Source organism: Oratosquilla oratoria, chromosome 12 (genome assembly GCF_046742065.1).
Source record: "Oratosquilla oratoria isolate Oo_2021 chromosome 12, ASM4674206v1, whole genome shotgun sequence".
In the NCBI taxonomy this organism is placed as follows: domain Eukaryota; kingdom Metazoa; phylum Arthropoda; class Malacostraca; order Stomatopoda; family Squillidae; genus Oratosquilla; species Oratosquilla oratoria.
Window position 1 is genome coordinate 34,199,479 of NC_134788.1, and position 26,904 is coordinate 34,226,382.

At 44.3% G+C, this 26,904-nt stretch overlaps 1 protein-coding gene across 2 annotated transcripts in view; it reads right to left on the reverse strand.

The window, feature by feature from the left end:
- Nucleotides 1–26,904, reverse strand: part of LOC143031349 (ubiquitin carboxyl-terminal hydrolase 24-like) — a 93,961-nt gene that overhangs the window by 20,865 nt on the left and 46,192 nt on the right. For both annotated transcript variants that reach the window (XM_076195056.1, XM_076195055.1), the window contains exons 25-42: nucleotides 22,376–22,544; nucleotides 20,997–21,146; nucleotides 19,265–19,422; nucleotides 17,860–17,960; nucleotides 16,080–16,321; nucleotides 12,624–12,883; nucleotides 11,867–12,027; nucleotides 10,646–10,773; nucleotides 9,917–10,052; nucleotides 9,179–9,320; nucleotides 8,424–8,543; nucleotides 7,884–8,287; nucleotides 6,319–6,461; nucleotides 5,304–5,445; nucleotides 3,292–3,374; nucleotides 2,594–2,739; nucleotides 568–830; nucleotides 229–394 (exon numbers count right to left, since the gene is read on the reverse strand). In XM_076195056.1, coding sequence (XP_076051171.1) covers nucleotides 229–394; nucleotides 568–830; nucleotides 2,594–2,739; nucleotides 3,292–3,374; nucleotides 5,304–5,445; nucleotides 6,319–6,461; nucleotides 7,884–8,287; nucleotides 8,424–8,543; nucleotides 9,179–9,320; nucleotides 9,917–10,052; nucleotides 10,646–10,773; nucleotides 11,867–12,027; nucleotides 12,624–12,883; nucleotides 16,080–16,321; nucleotides 17,860–17,960; nucleotides 19,265–19,422; nucleotides 20,997–21,146; nucleotides 22,376–22,544 — 3,114 coding nt within the window. The remainder of the gene's footprint in view (nucleotides 1–228; nucleotides 395–567; nucleotides 831–2,593; nucleotides 2,740–3,291; nucleotides 3,375–5,303; nucleotides 5,446–6,318; nucleotides 6,462–7,883; nucleotides 8,288–8,423; nucleotides 8,544–9,178; nucleotides 9,321–9,916; nucleotides 10,053–10,645; nucleotides 10,774–11,866; nucleotides 12,028–12,623; nucleotides 12,884–16,079; nucleotides 16,322–17,859; nucleotides 17,961–19,264; nucleotides 19,423–20,996; nucleotides 21,147–22,375; nucleotides 22,545–26,904) is intronic.

Below are 26,904 nucleotides of genomic sequence, written 5' to 3' on the forward strand. Positions count from 1 at the left end.
TCTGTGCACACATTGAATGTGTCCACACATACATTGAACACATCTGCGCACACATTGAATGCATCTGGACAGACACTGAACTCATCCACACACACATTGAACGCATCCACGCACACATTGAACACGTCCACGGCCACAGCGAGTGCATCCATGCACACACTGAATGCATCCGCACACACATTGAACGCATCCACGCACACATTGAAATGCCTCCACACACACACTTACCTGACTACAGTAATGCTGCAGGAGAAGGAAGTACTGCTGAGAGGTCTTGAGAGCCGCTGGGACGTGGGACGGCAGGAGAGCCAGGATGACACGAATGAGGGCCTCATTCGAGGCCACGCTCCCCGTGTGGGCCAGCTCGCTCTGCAGCACTCTCTGCAGCAATAGGCTACGCACAGACAGATAAAAGATGAACATGTGGGCATATGGGGTGTACACAGAACATTCATATACTGTATATATTTTTTTTTCCTGTGAGGGGAACAGAACTTGTGAATGAATTTTATGGGTGCATTTAGAGAGAGAGAGAGAGAGAGAGAGCACCCCCATCAATCAACTTACCTGAAGTGGGTTCTGACCATCTTGTTGGGGCACTCAAGAAGGAGGGGCTGGACGTGGATGGACCCTTCCCCGGCCAAGAAGACTCTCGCCCAAGCCGACGCCTTGGCCGAGGCCCGTAGGAGGCGGTGCAGGAGGTCGCCCCACTCCACCACTTCCGACTCCTCGCGGGACTTTGTCCGGAGGAAGGTGTTGAGGAGGAAATTGAGACCCAGTGCCAGAGACTCCGTGCATCGTTCCTCATACTGCTCTTGTTTAATGTTCTCCTGTAACAGAGGATTACTGAGAATACAGGCAAGAAGTAGAAGAAGAAGAATTAGAGGAGGAAGAAGAAAAAGAAGACAAATAAGAAGAAGAAGAATTAGAAGACCTAGAAGATGAAGAAGAAGAATTAGAAGACTTAGAATATGAAGAAGAATTAGAAGATGAAGAAGAAGAAAAAAAGACAAAGAAGAAGAAGAATTAGAAGAGGACTTAGAAGATGAAGAAGAATTAGAAGATGAAGAAGAATTAGAAGAAGACTTAGAAAAGGAAGAAGAAGAAGAAGACTTAGAAGAGGAGTAAGAATAAGAAGAAGAAAAAGAAGATGAAGAAGAATTAGAAGAAGACTTGGAAAAGGAAGAAGAAGACTTAGAAGAGGAATGAGAAGAATAATAATAATTAGAAGACAACTTAGAAGAGGAAGAAGAAGAAGAAGAAAAAAGGCTTGGCAACAGGCACTAAAGGCTCAAGATGCATTAATCACTACTGAAGACACAAAGCACCTAATACTACACTTTTGTTTCATAATCTACAGACAACAGTACAAGATGAATTGAGGGCCGAGGAACGGACGACAGATCCTGCCCATTTTTTTTTTTTTTAACTTTTCATCCCCGTCACTTCCAACGTTCCCTCTAATTTTCTGCCGCATGTGCGCGCAGAAATTTGCTTGTGTACAAATTTTGCCTTCTCAGTTTAAAAGTTTGTGCGGCACACCCGTGCGAGTCACCATCTAATCATTTAAGCAAATGCGCACAGTTTGTGTGTTTGTTTTATGTATTACATTAGCGGTGGACAAAAATCACCAAGGCCCATGCAACGCCGGTCATGTGACCTGAGCCACCAAGATGCGAGCATGCGTGCCGGGCTTGTTGACCTGAGCCCCATCCCCTCTTGCTACCTCACTGCTTTACTATAAATACACATTGTTCTGTACTTTGTAACTCATATCTGCACGAAATATACAGATCTCTATATCTTCGCTTATTCTTCTCCGAAAGTGGGTCATCAGTATTATTTTACAAATGTGCTACGACATATCTTTGTTGTGGATATAAGCTGATGTTTGTGTGGACACTTTTTATTGATTATTAATTGCTGAACAGGAGGCTATGACCAGCTGCCATGCAGAAATGGTCTCCTAGAAGAGAGAGAAACGGAGATTGACCAACTGACTGATTGATCTGAAGAAACATTAGAGCAGCCTTTGTCAACCTTAGGGTTCCCCGGAACCCTAAGGTTCCGCAAAAGGTCCTTAAGGGTTCCGCGAGAACAAGTGAGATAAGCTAATGCACTTTTGGTTTTTTATTTAATTTCATATACGTAATATAATCAAACAAGCACGGCATGTTCTTGGTTATTGTAATATAGACATCATCCTATCTAACCTATTATTACAATGAAAATAAAATGAGAAAGATATGGTATACGTGTTTTTGTTTTTTTTTGTGCAGGGGTTCTTTGAGACATGCAATTTATCTTAAAGGTTATGCAAGGGTAAAAAGGTTGAGAAACGCTGCATTAAACTGTTGTCTGTGTTGCACTAGTGTTGGGCTATTTCTCCATCACCAGTCGTCAGCTCTCCTCACTTGAAAAAACGGGAATAATATGGTCAAAGTCAACAGAGGGAAACAGACAGGCTTGTTCCATACGCCAAGCGTCGTACTTTCGGTTTCCGAGGGTGTTGACAACACGTTTGGAAGACGGTCTGCAGGGAGACGAATCTCTCCGATCTTGATAGCGCTCGGACAGAACGCAACGTACTCACCAAGTTGGCACTGCACAGTTGGTTGACGAAGCCGAAGTAGTCGGGCGAGTAGACGTCGCGGTTCTTGAGGAAGGTCAAGTTGTCGTGGGTGATTGTGTTCAAGATGGCTGGGGGCATATCCTGACGGAACATTCCGAACCGCTCCCCTGCAACAGAATAGAGGAACTAAGAATTATTTTGAACGCACCCTTGCTTGCTTGCTGAGATACCAACCACCCTGGACGGTAAACACCGACTGAGGTAGCAAGAATGAACACAGGGGAGGGGGGGGGTAACGGAAGAATGTGCGAGGGAGAAATAGAGATGGGGAGAGAGAAGGTGACAAGAGGGAAGGGAAAGGGGAAAAGGGAAGGGGAAAGGGGAGGTAGGAGGGGGAGGAGAGGAAAGGGGTGGTGGAGGGGAGAGGGGAGGAGAAGGAGGAGGAGGAGGAGGGGAGAGGAAGGGAAGGAGAGAAGAGGTGGGGGAAGGGGAGGGGGAGGAGGAGAGGAAAGGGGTGGAGGAGGGGAGAGGGGAGGAGAAGAGAAGAGGTGGAGAGGGTAGGGGGGTAAGAGGGGAGAAAGGGGGGAAGGGACAAGAGACAGGAGGAAGATATATCGTGTGGCATTTTACACATAACATTTGGGGAATTCCATAATAAAGTTCTAGTAAAGTAAGAAAATACATGTGTGTGTATCCACTAAATTATGTAAAAACATTACCATGTTGCAGCAGCTCGTTCAGTTGACAAAGCGAGTTCCTCGCTGGACGACTACCACCCAAGGACGAGCTCTTGCGAGGTGTGCTGTGGATAAAACGAGTTAAACGACTTTAAAAACATGTTGTACGTGCAGGCATGTTAGCTAGCACTAATGCATCATCCATTTGCACATAGATCAAGAAGTTAGTGGTACTGACCCTGCTCAGGACCTCACCTATCAGGTCAGGCAGGGTCAAAGAGCAATTATCTCCGGATTACCAGCCAGTCATGCTGTTGTTTAGACTCCAACGATCAACACATGATACCAGACATTGTAGTAGTAATAATTATTCATTTTAATGTTTACATGTCCACTTGGACATGTATTATATTCATGTTAGGACTAAATGTATGAACTCTAGCAAGTAATGACTGACAACATTATACATTTTTCATAATATACACCTCCCCTTTACAGGTTCCACGATTCGTGCTCAGAAGGGAAACATATCGAGTTGGTTCATACGGGCGGTTGCACAATTCGACTTGACCCATACAGGAAAGAAGACCTTTTTGATACATCTGTCTATATACCAACGGTTTCCTCCCCCTTACAAGGGAGGAGGTAGGCAAGCTGAAGAAGGCACACACTCCCCCCCCCCCCCCACTTTAATCTCATCTCTTTATGGATGACGGGTCATCCCTGCATCCACCACCTGCCATGAGGGGTCAGGAGCATCCACAGCAAGGTCATTTCACTTAATCAGCAATCCCCATTCTACTTTTGATACATATACCAAAGGCTTTTTTTCCCTTACAAGGGAGGGGGAGTGGGTGGGGGATGGGGAGTGAGGAAGTATGTATGAGAAAAAATTTGCCACAGCCCGAAGGGATTTCTCCCTGTCTTCTCCTTTCCTGCATGAGGGGACAGAGAGGGGGGGCTCGCCGAATTTATGAAGCGGCCTTGCTGTGGATGTGCTGTGTCTTGCGACACTGCTTCTGACCCAGGGCAGTGGACAGGGTGCAGGGATGACCCGTCATCCAGGAGGTGCCAAGATAAGAGGGAGGGAGGAGGGTGGAGGGGAGTGGAATATATAGGAAATGGAATGGGTGGGAGTGGTTTCTATGATTTTTTCTTTTTGGCTACCCCCCGTGTAGGGGGAAAAAGCCTTTGGTATATGTATGTACAAGCGAGGTAGTCAAAAAACAAAGGCATAAAATCCACTCCCACCATTCCATCTCCAACATACTCCACTGCCCTCCCCTCTCATCTTGGCACCTCCTGGATGACAATGGGTCATCCCTCCATCTCGCCCACTGCCCTGGGTCAGAAGCAATGCAGCAAGACAAAGCATGTCCACAGCAAGGCTGCTTCGTTAAATCGGCGACCACCCATCTCTGTCCAAAGGCCCTTTCCTCCTCGTAATAAAACCCATTCAAAGATCCCTCCTATCTTGGCATCGTGTGGTTGACGGGTCTTCCCTGTTCTCCACCACACTGCTCGTCGGGTCAAAGGCAATGCAAGGCCTCTTCCCCAGCAGAGTCCTACGGCCAGAATTCAATTACTTTTGCTGCCAGATAACTCGGTGGTTCTCAACATGGGCAATTCAGATTTTCAGGCACACAATACGATTTTCTAACGGGAGCAATCAAGGGCAACTGAGGAAGTTTGGGTCAATTCTTTTTTTTTTTTTTTTTATTTATCTATTTTTTTTTTTTTAATTTTCATTGGTACCTTGTTCTTTTGAAGTGGTTTTAAACCAAGGTTTTATGTTTTTTTTTTTTAGCTGAAGGGGAGCTTATTTTTCAAATGATAAGAATTGTATAATATCACCACACAAGGACGTCAGGATTTTAAAGGCGATTAGGTGGGGGCACGGCCAAGAAAAGGTCGAGAACCACTGGTCTGACCATATGGCAATCTCCCTCGCAATATATACGACAAGGCGGAGAACCTCCCACCCATCAGGATGCATCGTCGCCTCATCTGTTTACCAGTTACCGAGTTCATGATACTTAAGCAAACACACCTACCAGCTGGTTGAGGCCCTGAACGTCCGAGCGCTGGTTCTCGGAGTCTTCGGTGTTCTTGGGGCTTGTCCGGGTTCCTCCACACAGTCGTAGAGCAACATGTACGCATTCCAGTAGCGCAGTCGGTCCTCCGGTAATGGATTAGCTGTGGCAAAAAAGATCTTGAGACTCGGGAGAGATGAAAGGGAAAATGGACCCCTTCCTAGTCAGTCATTTTTCTTCGTCCAATTCTGGCCGAGGCCGCCCACTTCCCTAACTTGTCTCCCACCCTGTCGTATTATTATATATGGGAAGGGAGCTATGCTCGTAGTGACTTTGTATCTTCCAACATCAAGTTTGTTCTTGAATAGTTTTTGCACACACTGTTGCCTCGTCCAATCTGTTCCAAATATCCACCTCGGGGCGGAATTTGATGATGACATGGTTTAACATCACAAACTCCCCCCTATTGGGTGGCTAGGGCGGTGCCCCTCACAAAGGACTTTCTAGTGTGGAATTTAATTAACCATGCCCTCAGTTCAACTTCACCAGTGACAGGATTCAAACCACCATCCCTTCAAAACTTAGGTATAATAAGGGCTTTGCTCGCTTATTGTTTATTTGTTTATTATTAACAAAGCTCGCTGGCTGAGCAGGTTAGGGTGCCGTTACTTGCAGCGATGGTCGAGGGGATGGCGGTTCAAACCCTGCCATTGGTGAAGTTGAACCAAGGGCACAGTTAAATTCCAAGCTACAAAGTCCTCTGTGAGGAGCACTGTCCTAGCCTCCCAATGAGGGGGGGAGGGGGGGAGTGACGTTAAACTGTATCATTTATTAATTATCTGTACATTAACAATTATTTCCTATTTCCCAGTTTATTATTTAACTTTACCTATTTATCTATTTTATTTATTATTATTTCTATTTATTTTTTTGTTTTTTTTTCACATCCGACCTAGTTATGGACCAAAAGGTCCCCTGTTGGCATGCTTCTCCCATTGTAATCCTTATAACTGAAGAACCGACAATCGTGACTTACAGGCATCGTAGGACACCTTGGCAGTGTACGCTCCCCCAAAGCATTCCTGCTCCAGCAGGGCGTCCGTCATGACCACGGGATCGACGCTAGTGTCGTTAAACTTGAACCATTTGTCCTTGTTCGGGTTCGTAAGTTCGTCTCCCCTGAAACGGAAAACGACGGCAAAATGAGTGTAAACTGGTTAATTGGCTTACAGACAACTTCCATACAACTACCAAAATATTGTATGTCCATTGTGTAGTTATAGTAAATTGTATTCATTTAGGAATTCCAAAAGTAATGCGTAATTGGAAGTATGTATGTTCGTATGTGTAACTGTTCTCGAAGTTTCCATGAGAGGTCGTATATTATCATTTCCTGTTTACTTATTTAATTATCATTTCAATCACTGTAATGTGAAAGTGGAAAGAATGTGAAATAGGATATTTTTGTAATCTATCCTAAAGTAACTTATTGAGTGTCCATTGTTTTCTGTGTGAAAGGGAATAAATGAGACTAATTGAGCAAATGGTAACCGTAGAAAAATATGGCATGCCCAGTGAAGGGACGTGCAGCAGTTAGGAGTCAGTTGTTATCGAGAGAATGGTGTGTATGCAGTTATCCAATAAAGCAGTGATTGATTCCGTGACGTCTTTATTGACTCATCAATACTGAGTTGTTGTAACAATCAAAATACATACATACATATACCAAGGCTTTTTCCCCCTTACAAGGGAGGTAGCCAAAAAGGGAAAGGCATAAAAACACTCCCACCCATTTCATCCCTACATACACTCCACACCCCTCCCACCCTCCCTCTCATCTGAGCACCTCCTGGATGATGGGTCATCCCTGCACCCTGCCCACCGCCCTGGGTCAGATCAATCAAAATAACACTCAATAAGAAGAACCTGCAAGACTCGGAGTGTCATTTGGTGTTCCTCCTCCTTTGTGTATCTCTCTCCACCACAGCTTTTTTCTCCTCCAAAAAATCATTCCTTCCCTCTGTCTTTCTGGTCGTCCTTCCTTCCCTTCAGACTATATATACCAAGGGCTTTTTTCTCACCTTATAAAGGAGGTAGCCACAGTCAAAAGGCATAATTCCACTCCCATTCACTACCCCTCCTCTTATCTTGACTCCTCCTGGATGACAGGTCATCCCTGCATCTCACCCACTGCCTTGTATCAGAAGCAATGCAGCAAGACATAGCACATCCACAGCAAGGCTGCTTCATTTATAATAAGTTATAAGAATAATGAAGTATTTAATGAAGCAGCCTTGCTGTGGATGTGCTGTATCTTGCGACACTGCTTCTGACCCAGGGAGGGCAGTGGGCAAGATGCAGGGGTGACCCGTCATCCAGGAGGAGCCAAGATGAGAGGGAGGGAGGGAGGGACGGAGTGGAGTATGTGGGGATGGAATGGGTGGGAGTGGATTATATGCCTTTGTTCTTTTGCTACCTCCCTTGTAAGGGGGAAAAAGCCTTTGGTATGTGTATGTATATATATATATATATATATATATATATATATATATGTATGTGTGTACAAGAATAACAACAAACGATGACTACTGTATGGCTCACCTCCGATCTTTGATATATGCGTAATAGTGCCCCGCATTGGCCTGGCCACTGTGGACGATAACGCCTACAAGCTGGTATGGAGCACTACTGCTGCGCCGTAATTTCGTGTGCAATTTTGGCGGAGTAGCAAGAAGTGCCGCCTTAGGACCCCGGAACGACGACGTCGTGGGGGGCGACGACGACGCCAACGGAGACGATGACGATGTGCCCATCATGTGGTCATCCTCTCTTAACCGTTCTGGCGAACTGCAGCTGCTGTCCCCACTGGGGCTTACAGATGCCCGTTCATTCCCAACACTGCTTCCACTGCTGCTGGTGCTCCGCTCGCCCATGCTGCTTCCGCTGGCTTCTCTCTCCGCGATGCCCTCTGCCGTGTACGCTCCCATGTCGACTACCCAAGGGAACTGAAATGAAGAAATAAAGGACTAACGGGTCAGGAGCTGTACCTGTGAAGAACCCATGTCAACTTCAAGAACTTGGTCCTCCCGTCAGTCAGGATGAACCTCCGAGGACCCGCAGTGCGTAAGCCAAATCCCTCACCTTGAAGTAGTCATCAAATTTCAGGGCTCTCGACGCTTCCCAGTCGTATCCGAACCGCTTCAGCTGAATGACCAGGACGGGAGGCAGGTTTTTGATGCAGGTTCGTACCAGTGCCGACCGCTGCAAAAATATTCGACGTATATATATTTTTTTCATTAATACATACAGGAGGACTGCTCACAGAGAAATGCTGAAACTTTTATCATACTACTACTGTCCCTCCGTTATGCTGTCCCCCAACCCCTTGTTGCTGTCCTGTACCATTTCTCTGAATTTTGTTTCCTTGTTTTCCCTTCCCTGTGGTGGGGGGAAAAGAATACTGCCACCAAGTATTCCCAATTGGGTCGTAAGAGGTGAGAAAAACAGATATGGATCAATTCAGAACTGTACCTGAATTTGAGTTGAGTTACGTTGGAAAGTTGGGAAAGGCACCAAAGAAGAAGAACAGAAGATCAGAAGGCGAACTGAAGAAGAACAGAAGAAGAGCAGAAGAAGAAGTAGAAGAAGAATTAGAAGTAGTAATAGAAGAAGAAGAATTAGAAGTAGTAGTAGAAGAAGAATTAGAAGAAGAAGAAAAATTAGAAGAAGAGCAGAAGAAGAAGAATTAGAAGAGCAGAAAAAAAAAAAAAAATTAAAGATTAGACGGAGGGTAGCACAACAAAGGCCTTCATTCCGCCACCACCTCCACCCGTAGAGCAAGTGGAGAACCTGCCATAGGCGAAGAACTTCGGTCCGAGTCACCGAGGGACACCCACCTTCTGCGAACAGCGCTCACAGAAGTACGCATTGTCCCCCTCCAGCATCTCGCCCTTGACGAACTGGTCCAATGAGTCCTGAAGGTCGTTGCACTTGGTCACAGTCAGGTTTAGCGCCAGGAAGGGTTCCTCTCGCTCGTATCTGTAAAGAGAGACGTCCGTTTAATCAGACATAAAATTGGATTCATTCACTGAGGGGTGGTTCCCGATTTAATGAAGTGGCCTTGCTGTGGATATGCTGTGTCTTGCGACACTGCTTCTGACCCAGGGCAGTGGACAAGGTGCAAGGATGACCCGTCATCCAGGAGATGCTAAGATAAGAGGGAGGGTGGAGGGGTGTGGAGTGTATTCAGGGATGGAATGGGTGGGAATGATTTTATGTCTTTTCCTTTTTGGCTACCTCCCTTGTAAGGGGGAAAAAGCCTTGGTATATGTATGTATGTTCACACATACTACAGTGGCCAGCCTTTTCTGTGGAACTGGAGCAAGCGGTTTTGTTTACGTCGTTTACAACGCACACGATTCAGTCACGAATGACTCGTTTGTATTGTCAACTTGCATCTCAGAGATACGTGCATGCCTCTCGTAATCTCCCCCCAAGGCACCGAACCCTGTGATGGTTGTACCCGCCACACTGCTTGAGTCAAGAGGCACTTTTCCCTTGACTCAAGTTGTGCTCGGCCCTTCTGCGGAGCCTCCACCAGCGAGCGGAAAGCCTCAAACACTGTCGCCTCTTACCGGTGCGGACAATCCTGGCAGATCCTTTGGACGGAGTAGACGCCCTGAAACCGTCGCGCGAACACGTCCTCCAACTTCTGGCGCTTCAGACAGTCGTCAATCTGCTCCGTCAACCGCGTGTAGAACTCGAAGGCATCTGGGTGAACGGAATACAATTTTAAAACGGAACTGTGCCTTGGGATGGACAACCCAGTGACCGTCTTTCAAGATCTTTTCCTGGCCACATGGTCCCGTAAGGTCATATGGCCTGGTCCACGGAGGGAGGACCCTAGGACGTGGCCCTGTCCCATATCACCTTATAATAATAATAATAATAATAAAAATAAATAAATAAATAAAATAAAAAATGCTGTCTGGCAAAGTCCAGGAGAATGTCTGTAGAGTGTCACTGGGCCGTCAGGTCATTGAAAATCACTATGTCATTCCTACTTCACAAACAGATGGAGACAGAAAGAGAGAGAGAGAGAGAGAGAGAGAGAGAGAGAGAGAGAGGGAATGAGAGTGAAAGAGAATGAGAGATTGACAGAGAGAGAGAGAGAGAGAGAGAGAGAGAGAGAGAGAGAGAGAGGGGGGGAATGAGAGTGAGAATGAGAGAGAATGACAGAGAGAGGGAATGAGAGAATGACAGAGAAAGAGAATAACAGTGTGAGAGAGAAAATGAAAAAGAGAGAAAATGACAGAGAGAGAGAGAGAGATAAGAGAGAGTGTGTGTGATAGAGAAAGCCCTACCTTGCTGTTCTCTGACATTGACCGGCTGCCCATCCATGCGGAAGCACTTCCAGAACTTGTCCGGCACATAGTACTGCAGCTGCGACTCCAGGAGGTGGCCAAAGACAGTCTGTAGCTGGTAGAAGAGGCTGCATGCCCATGTCACCCCAAAAAATAAAAAGAAGAAAAAAATATATATATTATTTTAATTTATTTTATTTACCTTTTATCTTTTATTATTATCATTACTATTCATTATATCTATTTTTATTTATTTATTTTTATTGACTTATTTTATCTATTTCTATTTATTTTTTCAATTATTAATTTTATTTCATTTATTCATTTTTTCATTTCTATTATCATTTATTTTATTTTCTTTATTCACTTATTTTTATTTATTTATCTATTTATTATCTTTTATCATCAGACACAAGCCGTCCTTAATGTTTGTGGCACACTTCACTAATCTTGTCCCTCCCGTGAACCATCATCAGGGCCACGGAGGCGACCATCCAGCAGAAGACGACAAACACATCATCGTCTTACACCGACTACATCGTCTCCTTTTCAAGAAGTGATGACCATTCCAGCGGTCATTGCTGGTAACCTGGAAGTCGCGGGTCTCCTGCGGGAGAGGTCTGGATTGACCAAGAGCTCTTGGGCTCAGTCCGTAGACCGAGCGTCCTGATCTTCCAGCTGGAGGCGAAAGGGGGTCAGGGAGATGATCATCTTTGACGTCCCTCTAGCACAGAGGTTCCCGAACTGTGGGTCACGGAGGGTCTAACCGTACGTACATTCAGCTACACAGACCCATGTATTGATTTGCTCGTGTGAAAAAAGTAAACGCATCCCTCTCATTAAAATATATAATTAAATTAATCTTTTCTAATAAACATTAATAAAAAAAAAAATGATTGCTCTCTGCTGTGATTAATCTTTTAAATTTGAAGAAAACGTATCAGTGACATAAAAAACTGGTACACTTTCAGAGGGCTTATGATAAAGGTGGGGGGTCACGGTACGTTTGGTACGACTGAACGGGGTCACGTACTGTTAAAGTTCGGGAAACGCTACTCTAGCAAGACTGCCATGAGCGGGTACCCGTGAAGGGTCCCTTCTGCGAGGAAGAACCTCTACATCGTAGGAGTCACGAGCCAGCAGGAACACCTGCCGTCATCTACGTACAGAGATTAGCAAAATCAAACGAGGCATTGTTATGCATAGACTACGAGACCTCACCTTTCCTCATCAGGGTCGTTGGCGCTGACGGCCAAGATGTCCTCTCGGATCCCTGGTACGAGAAAGAGCTGTTGCAGGACGGAGTTCATGTAGCATGTGGCCCCGCCGTTCTTGAGTCCGACATACCCACTCGACCCACGCCCGTCTACAGCAGGAGAGTGCTGGAGAGGAAAGACATGACAAAAGTTATAAAGAATTAAGGTCCGTCTACGTACCACAAGGCTCAGTCTTTTTTTCAATTATTCTTTCCAAAGCATCACAGTATTATTAATTGACGAACCTTATTGGCTGGCTCCCTTTCCACCCATAATAATAATACATACATACATACATATACCAAGGCTTTTTCCCCCTTACAAGGGAGGTAGCCAAAAAGGAAAAGGCATAAAATCATTCCTACCCATTCCATCCCTGAATACACTCCACACCCCTCTACCCTCCCTCTCATCTTAGCACCTCCTGGATGACGGGTCATCCCTGCACCTTGTCCACTGCCCTGGGTCAGAAGCAGAATACTGCCACCAAGTAATTCCACTTGGATCTTAAGAGGCGAGAAGAAAGGGACGGGAATTGGGACTAGGTATCCTTCTCCTTGTAGCCCCACAGGGGACATAAAAAAAAAAAAAAAAAAAAAAAAAAAAAAAAAAAAAAAAAATAATAATAATAATAATAATAATAATAATAATAATAATAATAATAATAATAATAATAATAATAATAATAATAATAATAATAATAACAACAACAAACACACTACCTCAAAGTCGCGTGCGGCATGTGGATCCACACGATGGTGGAGCGTAATGAGGGCCGACGCAATGTGCTGCAGGTTCCTCAGGGAATGTGTCGCCAGCTGTACTAGGAGCTCATAGGCGGCCAGGCGCGACGCACGACCAGTGCACTTGGCCGAGTAGTTTCTGCTGGCGGAGTAGTACTCCTGGTTTGGGGCCGACTCCAGCACCAACTTGGAGGCGGGAAACAGGTACTCGTGTAGCAGCTGGGTGATGATCGCCTGGCCTGGAAAGAAGATGAACGAGTTCTTCCCACATCACAAAGGATTACAAAGGCAGAGCATGCCGACAGGAGACCTTTTGGTCCACATCTAGGTCAGATGTAAAAAATCATAATAATGATAAATAAATAAATGAATAAATAAAAACTAATAATGTAAATAACAAACTACATAAATAAATGCATAGGTATAGTTAAATAATAAACAAACAGGTAAATAGTAAATAATGACAAATTGACATATAACTAGTAATAAATGAGAATCAAGCAAATACAGACACTCCTCAACTTACGTTTTAGTTACGTTCCGAACGGCCGAACGTAAGTTGAAAATGAACGTAAGTTGTTACTGTACTATACATCCGTAAATTCTATTACCGTATCTTACAAAACACCCCTAAATCATTATTATACACATAACATTGTAAAATAATAACATTAATTTCAAATAAATTAAATTCAAGCAACATAAATTGAAATGGTGGAGGAGGAGGTGAGGAGGAGGAGGAGGAGGAGGCAAGGCACTTTCAGTCTGTCGTTTGTGCAATGTAAACAATGGACGCAGCGTCGTGCGTAAGTATCGTTTGAACTACGGAGAGCGCGCTAAACTAAAAAATTCACTCAAAAAATTTTTTTTTACAATTTTTTTTTTACAATCAGTTCAAACATAAAATCGAAAAAAACGTAAAACGAATGAACGTAAGTAGAGGAGCGTCTGCAATAATAAGCACACTGACAAATGATAACAAAACAAATAAACAAATAATATAAAATAAATGATAGTCATTACAGCATTTTGCTTAGGTGTTTATCTAAATGATTTTTAAAGCTTCGAACTGAACTACATTGCACTGCTTCTGCAGGAAGTTTATTCCATTCATTAACTACACAGCTGGCAAAGTTGTTTCTACCCACTTCCAAATTAAATCTATTTCCGGACATTTTGAGACCATTGTTTCTTGTCGGATTCTCACTCGACTTATCTTTTCACGCCGAAAGGTGACAGCGAGGACCTCATTTCACCAGGCTATTTCCAGAGCTGGATGCGTTACCACTCGACAGGTAGTGTGTTACCGAAAAATCTGTGCACACACACTGCATATGTGTACATACATATACACACATGCAGTAACATGGACCACTCTAAAGAAATTAAAATCAGTAATGCATTGACAGAAATGCACCCCAGATTTTTTGGTAGCACATTACCTGTCAAAAGGTAATGCACCCAGCTCTGACTATTTCGTTCATCTCTCTGGTACAGGACCCTCATGTGGGGGGGACAGGGGTGCACATGCCCTGGGGTGGCACATTAAGGGGGAGGGGGAGGCGGCAATTCTAGTCCCGACATGCCAACCACAAGACTGACAAAATAATTATATATATATATATATATATATATATATATATATATATATATATATATATATATAATGGGGGTATTGGCTGCATGTTATTGTGGCAAAGTAGCATGCAGTTGAAACTTTAGGACCTATATGGGGTGCCCCTATGGACCAGAGCCACACATCATTTTGTCTGTGATAGAAGAAAACTCTGTTCATAGCGAAATAATGACACACTTATACTACTACTGTCCCTCCATTATGCTGTCCCCCAACCCCTTGTTACTGTCCTGTACAATTTCTCTGAATATTCATTTCCTTTTTTCCCTACCTACCCTGTGGTGAGAGCAAAAGAATACTGCCACCAACTATTTCCACTTAGATCATAAGGGTGAGAAAAAAAGGGACAGGGATTGGGACCAGGCATCCTTCTCCCTGTAGCCCCACAGGGGACATTCCTAAACGAAAAAGGTAAAGGCATAAGAGGGTCTGGGAGTTTTCTAACCAGAACCCTAAGGTTTGGGTCTTTTGATGTGCATGGATGTGGCACTGATGAGAATAAAAGGGAAGAGATAGGTAGTATGTTTGTGAGAAGAAAGATAGATGTGTTGGCCTTGAGTGAAACTAAATTGAGAGGGAAGGGCAAGTGTGAGTTTGGGAGTGTAATTGGGAAGTTCTCAGGAGTGAAGAGAGGGCAAGGGAGAGAAGGGGTGGCTATACTAGTAAGTGAAGAGATTGGTAAGCATGTAGTGGAGTGGAAGGAGGTTTCTTCAAGGTTAATGTGGATGAAGGTGAAACTGGGAAAGGAGATGTGGGTTTTTGTAAGTGCATATGGGCTTGGTAGTGAGAGGAGCATAGAAGAAAGGGAAGGTGGAGGGGAGTGGAGTGTATTTAGAGATGGAATGGGTGGGAATGATTTTATGCCTTTTTCTTTTTGGCTACCTCCCTTGTAAGGGGGAAAAAGCCTTGGTATATGTATGTATGTATGTGTATACATATATATATATATATATATATATATATATATATATATATATATATATATATATATATATATATATTCAACCACAAACAACTTTTAATTCCATGCCATCGCAATCGAGACTGAAGATTCGCTCGATGGAGACATTTTTGTTGGAAATTGAAATGTGGACGAGCCGAGGATTCGAACCCAGCTAACCCGTAACAAAGTTACAGTGACTTAAACCAATGCACTATCAAGAGAGATAGCGCATTGGTTTAAGTCACTGTAACTTTGTTACGGGTTAGCTGGGTTCGAATCCTCGGCTCGTCCACGTTTCAATTTCCAACAAAAATGTCTCCATCGAGCGATTCTTCAGTCTCATTGCGATGGCATGGAATTAAAAGTTGTTTGTGGTTGAATAAAGATATCAATTGATCACTGGGAACCATTCAGTGTAGATGTATATATATATATATATATATATATATATATATATTTATATATATACATATATATACACATATATATATATGTGTATATATATATATATATATATACATATGCATATATATATGCATATATATATATATATATATATAAATATATACATATATATATATATATATATACACACATATATATATATATATATATATATATATATATATATATATATATATATATATATATATATATATATATATACACATATGTACATATATATATATAAAAAAAATTATCATAATAATGAGCACTGCCAGCCACTGGGTGTCTTGGTGTTCCCAGTTGGCATAACTTGAGGGAGCAATTATTTAACCATCTGAACTAATTTTCTTCAAACCCTCATGTTGTACTTGTCAACCTCTTTGACGTACAGTGCACCGCCCACACTCACCGCATTCGGCTGCATCAACGCCCCAGCAGGAGAGAAGCGCCGTAATCAGCCGCAGATGCCCGGCCAAGAGGATGTTGTCTGCCTGTCGGAGGGCAGCGATGCCTGATTCAGGACGTTCGCGTGCTGCCTCTCGCGTTGACGTGAAGTTGCTGAGCCAGCACACCTCGTCCTCGAGCATCTGCGCCGCATTTACGCCCAAGGTTTCCTGCTCACCTGCACTCAGGCCTGTCAACAGCTTACACCTGCCGATAAAAAAATAAAAAAATAAAAAAATAAATAGATAAAATAATAATAATATATACATATATCATCACAAACTCCCCCCTAACAGGAGGCTAGGACGGTGCCCTTCAGGGTGGACTTTGTAGCGTGGAATTTAATGAACCGTGACCTTAGTTCAACTTGCCCCAAGCAGGATTCAAATCGTCACCATCTAGACCTTTGCCACAGGTAACAACCCCCCTAACCCGCTCAGCCAGCGAGCATGCACCTTACAAGGGAGGTAGCCAAAAAACAAAGGCATAAAATCCACCTCCATCCACCCCTCCTTTCCTCCGTCTTATCTTGGCTCCTCCTGGATGATGGGTCATCCCTGCATATCGCCCACTGCCCTGGGTCAGAAGCAGTGCAGCAAGACACAGTTCTATATACCAAGGGCTTTTTTCCCCCTTACCTGGGAGGTAGCCAAAGTTGGAAGGCATAATCCACTCCCACCCACCGTCCCGTCTTCCCTCTTGTCTTAGCTCCACATGGATGACAATTCCATTGGGCGTTAAGAAGAGAGTGCAGAAAGGGGGGCGGATGGGAGGGGGTATACATGCCTTCTGGGTTTGGCTACCTCCCTGGTAAGGGGGAAAATGCCCTTGGTAGATAGATGGATTTATTTTGATAAATAATCAGTAAATAAATAAATGCATATCACATCACTGCCAACACCAGACACAGTGCAAAAATCTACACGTTTGCACCGCATAAGAATGAAGGAGGCTGCAAGAGACCCTATGGCCTATACTAGGAAGTTCCATGTCTATTACCACCTGTCATCCCATTAAGTTGTCTAACCGTTTCTTAAAACAAATGGATAATGGATGAAATAGAGTATATACGCTCCGGCTGAGTGGCTTAGAGTACCATCATTTTGGGGGTGATGGAGTTTGCCCCCCCCCCCAGGGGGGGGGGGGGTTGTGGGATAACCACTCCATTACGATGAGGCCTACGTAAATGTCATGAGGCGTGGGTGGGTCTTGTGGATGCCAGCTTTTGCATCTTACTTATATATTTTTTGTCATCATACACGAGTTACCCTAGATTATGTGAACTGGTTTGATCTTGTTTTCTGTGGTTGTTAACATTCAGAGAGAACGAGTAATATGGCTGCAACTTTATATTTATAATGCGAGTATTGTGATGCATCATCGTACGTCAGACAGGTAATGCTGCCCACAAGAATTTGACTCATACTGAAGTTAACCCTCAAGCTGATGTACTGATGGAGGAGAAGGCTGGTCCGTCATTACGAAAAGTCGTTTGCCGTGAAAAAATATTACAATGTCTTACACCTCAAACACAGCAGATACGTCATTTTCAAGCTTTTGCGCTACGTCCTCTGAAGTATCCCAGATTCATCTTACGGAGGCAACGTGGATGAGACGACTCCCACAGCTGACAAGTTCGTTGAATTAGTGTAAAACATCGTCGTTCTGGGGCTCCTGCACTAACCGAGGGTTTCCTATTCCTGACTATTTCGGTGACGCACTTGACGAAAGCTCCGTTTACGAACCTGAGACTGAAGTACTGCTCACACTGCTGCAGGAGCCGTTGCGTAGCACCTCGTGTACTACTCGAACTCACCCACAGAGGTAGCGGAGCCTTCAGGAGCACCTACGGGTTGAAGAAACGTAATACGGAACAATAAAGAATACATACATATACCAATGGCTTTTTCCCCCCTTACAAGGGAGGAAGCCAAAGGCATAACTCCCCTCCCACCCATTTCATCCCCTACATACTCTGCTCCCGTTCACGACCCCTCTCTCCCTCCCTCCCTCCCTCTTTTCTTGACTCTTCCTGGATGACGGGTCATCCCTGAATCTCACCCACTGCAGTGTCGCAAGACACAGCACATCCACAGCAAAGCCACTTCATTTAATCAGCAGCCCTCCCACCCTCCATCCCATCATGCAGAATTTGAGAAGACTGGGAGAAATCCCTTCGAGCTGCTTCACACACACTCCCTCACCCCCCATCCCCCATCCACTCCCCCTCATGCTTTACAACATCATCCATACACAACCATTCTCCATTCACCTCTATCTTCTGTCCTTTCCCATCCTTCCTCAACAGACATTCCCCTTTCACCCCATCCATCCATCTCATCCTAGGTCGACCCCTCATATTCACTCCTTCCACCTCTGCCTTCCATACCTCTTTTACTAATCTTTCTTCACTCATTCTTTCCATGTGTCTAAACCATCCCAACACTCTTTCATCCACCCTATCTCCCAACTCCCTTTCCACCCCTGTTCTCCTCCTCACCTCCTCATTTCTCACTCTATCTAGCCTAGTAACACCTACCATACTTCTCAGTCATTTCATCTCAAACACATTTAAACTGTTTGTCTCTTATGTTCAATGATCTGGCCCCATACAGTGCTGTCGGCACAATCCTACAATCTCCTTTTACATACATACATACATACATACATACATATACCAAGACTTTTTCCCCCTTAAAAGGGAGGTAGTCTCTTGGCATCCATAAATAAAATAGTGGAAAACCGTCTTGAGCAACATGGAAAAACAAGGGAATGTCAGGGGAAGCAAGGAAAGGAATCAACCCTTTGGGGTCACTGATTAATTGAAGGACGGAATATAGTAAGCAACAATTGTCAATAACAATGTATGGGAGAGAGAGAAATAGAGAGAGATAGAGAGAGAGAGAAATAGAAAGAGAGAGAGAGACGGGAACAGGGGAACAGAAGAGAGAGAGAGACACACACACACACACACAGGGGGACAGGGAAGAAAGAGAAAAAGAAAATGAGAAAGAAAATGATAAAGAGAAAAAGATAAAGAGAGAAAATGAGAGAAGAGATGAAAAAGGAAAAAGGAAAAAGGAAAAAAAAAAAAAAAAAAAAAAAAAAAAAAAAAAGTAAACGAGGTCAAACTTCCTGATGGCCCCTTACCTGCGTCAGAAAGGTACTTGGGTGGGTGGGTGCTGGGGTGGACAGCGTGGTCAGGGCAGTGAACTGCTGGCAGGCCTGTTCTCTGACTGCACGGCTGCTGCAACCCACCAACACCTCCACCAGGAACTCCCGCACGCCTCCCATCGCATACCACCGCTCTGCAAGAGAACATAAGAACACAAGAATGAAGGAGACTGCAAGAGACCATAAGGCCTATACTAGGCAGTTCCATGACCACCTGTCATCCCCATCCATAAAGTTGTCTAACCGTTTCTTAAAACAACTGAGTTTCAGCGCTCACTACATGGTTCCTAAGTCTATTCCATTCGCTGACCACCCTATTAGTAAACCAATTCTTGCCTATTTCCTTCTAAAGAAGATTAAAAATTGTTGTTAGTTATAATGCGTATCTACCAATATAGTGCATTTTTTCGGGGGAGGGGAGGGAAAGCGAGGAATGTCTGTTGAGGAAGGACAGGAGAGGACATAAGATAGGGGTGAATGGAGAATGGTTGTGTATGGATGATGTTGTGATGTATGGAAGGGGAGTGGGTGGGGGATGGGGGGGTGAGGGAGTATATGTGAGAAATAAATTGACGCAGCACAAAGGGATTTCTCACATATACACATATGCAGTAATGCAGACCACTCTAAGGAAATTAAAACTGATAATGCATTGACAGAAATGCACCCCAGATGTTTCAGTAAAGCACTGATGGTATTGTACTACCTGTCCAGGGGTAACATGCCCAGCTCTGGAAATAAGTGCCAATCAATTAATTCCACTGCCTGCCAATGATCTCTTTTGGGTCCACAATTCACTCATACAAACATACACATACCCAAGGCTTTTTCTCCCTAACGAAGGCAAAGAAACCACTCCCACCCATTCCATCCCTAACATACTCCACTCCCCTCTACCCTCTTCCCACCCTCCCTCTTATCTTGGCACCTCCTGAATGACAGGTCATCCCTGCATCTCGCCCATTACCCTCCTTGGGTCAGAAGCAGTGTTGCAAGACACAGCACATCCACAACAATGCCGCTTTATTAATTTGGCGACCGCCCCCTCTCTGTCCCCTCATGCAGAAAAGAGAAGACGGGTAGAAATCCCTTCATGTTGCATCAATTTATTTCTCATACATACTCTCTCATTCCTCATCCCCCATCCACTCCCTTCCATGCATCACAGCATCATCCATACACAACCATTCCCCATTCACTCCTATCTTGTCTTCTCCCTTCCTTCCTCAACCGACATTCCCCTCTTTCCCAATGGCCCTTTCACCCCATCCATCCATCTCATCCTAGGTTGCCCCCTCATGTTCACTCCTTCCACCTCTGCCTTCCACACCTCTTTTACTAATCTTTCTTCACTCATTCTTTCCATGTCTCCAAACCATCCCAATATTCTCCCATCCACCCTAACCCCAAACTCCCTTTCCACCCCCGTTCTCCTCCTCACCTCCTCATTTCTCACTCTATCCAGCCTAGTAACCCCTACCATACTTCTCAGACATTTCATCTCAAACACACTTAAACTCTTTTTCTCTTATGTTCCATTTTTCTGACCCATACAGTGCTGTTGGCACAATCACTCCTTCATATATAAAATAAAAATAAAAGAAGGAAAAAATAAATAAATATAAAATAAAGACTTACCAATGAGATTAGGAAAAATAAATAAATAAACAAGTAAATAAATAAATAACAATAAAAATTAAATACTTACCGATGAGATTAGGTCGCATCCTGATGCAAGCAACCATCAACTGGAGGGACTGCTGGGCTACGAGGGCATCGATGGCGGGGATCATCGCCTGCTGAACGCAGAGTCCGCACTGCAGCCCCTCGACCTCTCCGGTGAGGCTCTGCACACTGCCTGCGGGCACAAAGGCGTCAGAGAATTCCTCGATCCTTTCAGAGGTTGCATAAACACATCAAAGGAAACACGGACTGGGAGCGAAGCGTTTACTCCTGATGTTTCGTCTACGGACTTTCTCAAAGGAACGAGCGTACTGGTAGGGGAAAGGTAAGGTTAAGAGGAGTTTGGGGAAAGGTAGGGTTTAGGGGAGGTAGGGGAAAGGTAGGGGAAGGGTAGGGAGAAGTAGGAGAAAGGTAGGGGTAGGTAGGTGAAAGGAAGGGGTAGGTAGGTGAAAGGAAGGGGGAGGTAGGGGAAAGGTAGGGGGGGAGGGTTAAGAGGAGGTAAGGGTAAGGGGAGGTAGGGGAAAGGTAGGGGGAGGGAGAAGAAAAGTAGGGTGAGGTGGGGGGAAAGGTAGGGGGAGGTAGGGGAAAAGTAGGGGAAAGGTAGGGGAGAGATATGGGGAAGTAGGGTAAAGGGGAGGTAGGGGAAAGGTACGGGAGGGAAGGTTAAGGGGACGTAGGGGAAAGGTAAGGGGAGGTAGGGGAAAGGTAAGGGGAGGTAGGGGAAAGGTAAGGGGAGGTAGGGGAAAGGTAAGGGGAGGTAGGGAAAAAGGGAGGTAGGGGAAAGGTATAGGGAGGTAGGGGAAAGGTATAGGGAGGTAGGGAAAGGTAGGGGGAGGTAGGGGAAAGGTAACGGAAGGAAGGCTAAAGGTAGGGGGAGGTGGGGGAAAGGTAGGGGTAGGTAGGGGAAAGGTAGGGGGAGGTAGGGGTAAGGGAATGTAGGGTTAAGGAGAGGTAGGGGAAAGGCAGGGGTTACGTTTTTTCCCCTTACGAGGGAGGTAGCCAAAACACAAAGGCATAAAATCCACAACCAACCATTCCATCCCCACATACTCCACTCCCATCCACCCTACCTCCCTCCCTCCGTCCCTCTTATCTTGGCTCCTCCTGGATGACGGGTCATCCCTGCCTCTGGCCCACTGGTGGCAAAGGGAATTAAGTTCTAAACCAACACCACATGTGTCTTCCTTCCACCTTTTCCGAGATTTAGTTCCCTTCAAATGTTCTTGGTATCCATTCCACCAGCACTCCTCCTCCTCCTTCGCCCTCGCCATTGCCGAGGAAACAATAGTGTGTGCAAAAGCCATACACGAATTTAAGAGCAAATTAAGACATTGCGAGATACAGAGACGGGACAGCACGAGCATAGCTCCCCTTCCCGTAAGATACAACTACGTACGTAAATACCTGTACTGCTCTGCCGTGAAGAGGACTTCCCCCCTTCTGATGTGGGAAGCTCCGTATTGGTATCCTTGGAAAGTGTCGACGACACAAGGAAGAGTTTGCCTGCGGCTGCAGCCCAAGCGAGGACCATCAAACTGCTCACCAGCTCGCTCCACTCGTTCTCGCTCAGTAGCTATGGGTACGAAGGAGCAAATGTACCTTAAACAAGACCTGATAATTGTTACTTCAAGTTACAAAGGATTACAAAGGTGGAGCATGCCGACAGGAGACCTTTTGGTCCATATCTAGGTCGGATGCAAAAAAAAAATCATAATAATAATAAAATAATAAATAAGAACTATAATAATGTAAACAAATAAAATACATAAATAAATGCATAGGTATAGTTAAATAATAAACAAACAGGTAAATAGTAAATAATAATAAATTGACATATAACTAATAATAAATGAAAATCACAGACAAATGATAACAAAACAAAAACATACATACATACATACATACATATACCAAGGCTTTTTCCCCCTTACAAGGGAGGTAGCCAAAAAGGGAAAGGCATAAAATCATTTCCACCCATTCCATCCCTGAACACACTCCACGACCCTCCACCCTCCCTCTTATCTGAGCACCTCCTGGATGACGGATCATCCCTGCACCTTGTCCACTGCCCTGGGTCAGAAGCAGTGTCGCAAGACACAGCACATGCACAGCAAGGCCGCTTCATTAAATCGGTGACCCCCCCTCTCCATCCCCCCATTGCATAAAAGGAGAGGACGGGGAGAAATCCCTTCGGGCTGCATCAAATTTTGCTCACACATACTACCTCACCCCCCATCCCACCCGCCCATTCCACCTCATGCAATCACAACATCATCCATATACAACCATTCTCCATTCACCCGTCTTCTGTCCTCTCCCGTCCTTCCTCAACAGACACTCCCCTCTTCCCCAAAGCCCCCTTCACCCCATCCATCCACCTCATCATAGGACGTTCCCTCATGTTCACTCCCTCCACATCTGCCTTCCACACCTCTTTTACTAGTCTTTCTTCACTCATTTCCTCCATGTGTCCAAACCATCCCAATATTCCTTCATCAACCCTATCTCCCAGCTCCTTTTCCACCCCTGTTCTCCTCCTCACCTCCTCATTTCTCACTCTATCTAGCCTAGCAACCCCCATCATACTTCTCAGACACCTCATCTCAAACACATTCAAACTCCTTCTCTCTTCCTCTCTTATGTTCCATGTTTCCGCCCCATACAGTGCTGTTGGCACAATCACTCCTTCATACAGTCTCCTCTTAGCATCCATTCCCAAATGTCTATTCCTCATTACTCTTTAATCCACCAAGGCATTTACTCGCTTCTCTCAATCCACATTCCACCTCCACCCCCACTCCACCCCCTCCCGCCACATCTGCACCCAAGTATCCAAAACTATCCACTTCCTCCAGTCGCTCTCCCTTAATGCTCACCTCCAGTCTACCGCCACCCTCACCCCCCGCACATCTCATCACCTTACTTTCACCCACATTTATCTTTAGCTTTCTTCTATCACATGCTCTCCCAAACTCTGCCACCAACTTCCTCAATCCCTCCTCCGATCCCGCCACAAGCAGAAAGCAAAAACAAACAATATAAAATAAATTATAATCATTACAGTATCTAGCTTAGGTGTTTATCTGAATGATTCTTAAAGCTTCGAACTGAACTACATTGCACTACCTGTGCAGGAAGTTTATTCCATTCATTAACTACACAGCTGGCAAAGTTGTTTCTACCTACTTCCAAATTGAATCTATTTCCGGACAGTTTGAGACCATTGTTTCTTGTCTGATTCTCATTCAATGTGAAAATTTGGTCACTTTTGATGTTGTCAATTCCCTTTAGAATCTTAAAGACCTGTATCAAGTCACCTCTGAGTACACTTTTTAGTGAAAACAGATTCATATGTTTTAGGCGATTTTCGTATGATTTATTTTTGATATTTGGAATCAGTTTTATAGCTCGCCATTGTACTTTTTCCAGTCTGTCAATGTCTTTAATGAGATTCGATGACCATACGGAAACAGCATATTCCAAATGTGGACGAACTAACGATTTATATAGCTTGTTAATGAGTGATGGACTTTTGAAATCAAAAGATCGTGCAATCAGTCCTAGAATCTTATTTGCTTTCTCAGAGGCTGAAATACACTGCTTGGATGATTTGAGGTCGTTACTGATAATTACGCCAAGATTTTTTTCACTATCCACTTTTGTTAACGAATTTCCAAATAACTTGTAATCGTACTTACTATTATTTTTACCTATGTGCATTACCTTGCATTTACTTGTGTTAAATCTCATTTGCCACTTTTCAGACCATTGCTATAATTTATCTAAATCTTCTTGAATATCTAACTGGTTTAAGTGATCATTTGCCATTCCGCAGTTTTGTATCATCAGCAAATTTGGAAACAGTAGATTTTAGTCCATGGTCTATATCATTTATATATACTATGAATAGAAGTGGTCCAAGAACGGAACCCTGAGGAACTCCACTTGTAAGATTTTTCCATCTAGAAGTTTTTCCATTTAAAACAACTCTCTGTTTTCGATCATTCAACCAATTACTAGTCCAACCTAATAGGCTACCACTTATTCCGTGTAAAGCTAATTTAGTAAGTAGTCTTTCGTGAGGGACAGTATCAAAAGCTTTTGCAAAGTCTAGATATATTAAATCTATATTGTTTCTTTTGTCATAATTCGAGATAACTGTATTGTAGAATTCGAGTAAGTTAGTCACGCAAGAACGTTTCCGTCTGAAACCATGCTGGCTATCATTTATTATACGGTTACTTTCTAAATGATGTTCGATAGCATCTCTGATGATAGTTTCCATTATTTTTCCTACGATTGAAGTCAAACTTATAGGCCTATAGTTATTTGGCTTCTTTTTGTCACCTTTTTTGAATATGGGAGTCTGCAAGAGACTAGGCAGTTCCATGTCCATGACCACCTGCCTTCCCTGTCCATAAAGTTGTCTGACCGTTTCTTAAACAACCGACAGTTTCAGCACTCACTACATACATGTTTACTGAGCAAATGTACCTTAAACACAGCCTGATAATAACTGTTACCTTAACCCCTTCCATACGGTGCCGCACACGTAGGCGTCATGAGGAGCAAGTGGATTCGCGACGCTGCCATATCGGCGTCTTGATTATATTTATTGTAGTCGCCCCTGTGTTTTTACATTCTCCCAAATGCGCACTGAATCCCATTCTCTGTGGTTTTCAAAATTCGCAGGTGAAAGAGAGAACGATCGATATAAGCGGCGACTATATTTTATGATGCGAATATTATTACATTACGTCATACGGCTGGCATTGGCTGCTGCCCGCGAGATTTAAGTCCCATACTGAAGTGGTTAAGTTTAAGAACATAAGAATGAAGGAGACTGCAAGATACCATAAGGCCTACACTAGGCGGTTCCATGTCCATGACCACCTGTCATCCCCATCCATAAATTCGTCTAAACATTCCTTAAAACAACCGATAGTTTCAGCACTCACTACGTACATGGTTACTACATCTATTCTATTCGTTGACTGCCCTATTAGTAAACCAATTCAGTGACCTGGAAATCTCAATTTTGGAGCTTTCTTTTCTGAATATTTTAGGCGTCCACACTGCAATTCCCAAGAACTACCTGTGATGTCGTTATCCTCCATTCGGCTACAGTGCCCTAAATGAAGGCGACAGACGGGATAAAAGGAAAACAAGAAGAGGATGTGAAAAGTAACTCAAAAAGGATAATTATAGAGGGGAAAAAAAAAAAAAAAAATTCCATACAGCGGTGAAGGTCTGGAAGAAACTTGGACAAAAAAAATAGTGTGTGCAAACACGCATACAAGAGTTTAAGAACAAACTAGACCCTGCGAGATCAGTACGAGCATAGCTCCCCTTCCCGTATAATACGGAGAAGAGACGAGGGCACGACAGGGGATGCAGAAGAGGATGACAAAGGGGGCACAGGGCAGCCGGGAAGGTGACAGAGAGAGTGGAGGACGAGGTCGAGCAAAAACAAAAGGGCTTCCTTCCACCTTCAGGAACAGGATCGCACCAGAGCGGTGGAATCAAAGACGGAGATGGAGATGGAGGAGGAGGAGAAGGAGGAGGAGATTAACGTGGTGGACAGAGAAGAGGAGGAGGGGGAGGAGCAAGAAGAAGAGGAGGTGGCAATTGATGAGGTGGACAGAGAGGAGGAAGAGGAGGAGGAGGAGATTGATGAGGTGGACAGAGAGGAGGAGGAGATTAATGAGGTGGACAGAGAGGAGGAGGAGATTGATGAGGTGGAGAGAGAGGAGGAGGAGATTGATGAGGTGGACAGAGAGGAGGAGGAGGAGGAGGAGATTGATGAGGGGGACAGAGAGGAGGAGGAGGAGGAGATTGATGAGGTGGACAGAGAGGAGGAGGAGGAGGAGAAGGAGGAGACTGACATGGTGGACAGAGAAGAGGAGAAGGAGGAGGACAGAGAGGAGGTGGAG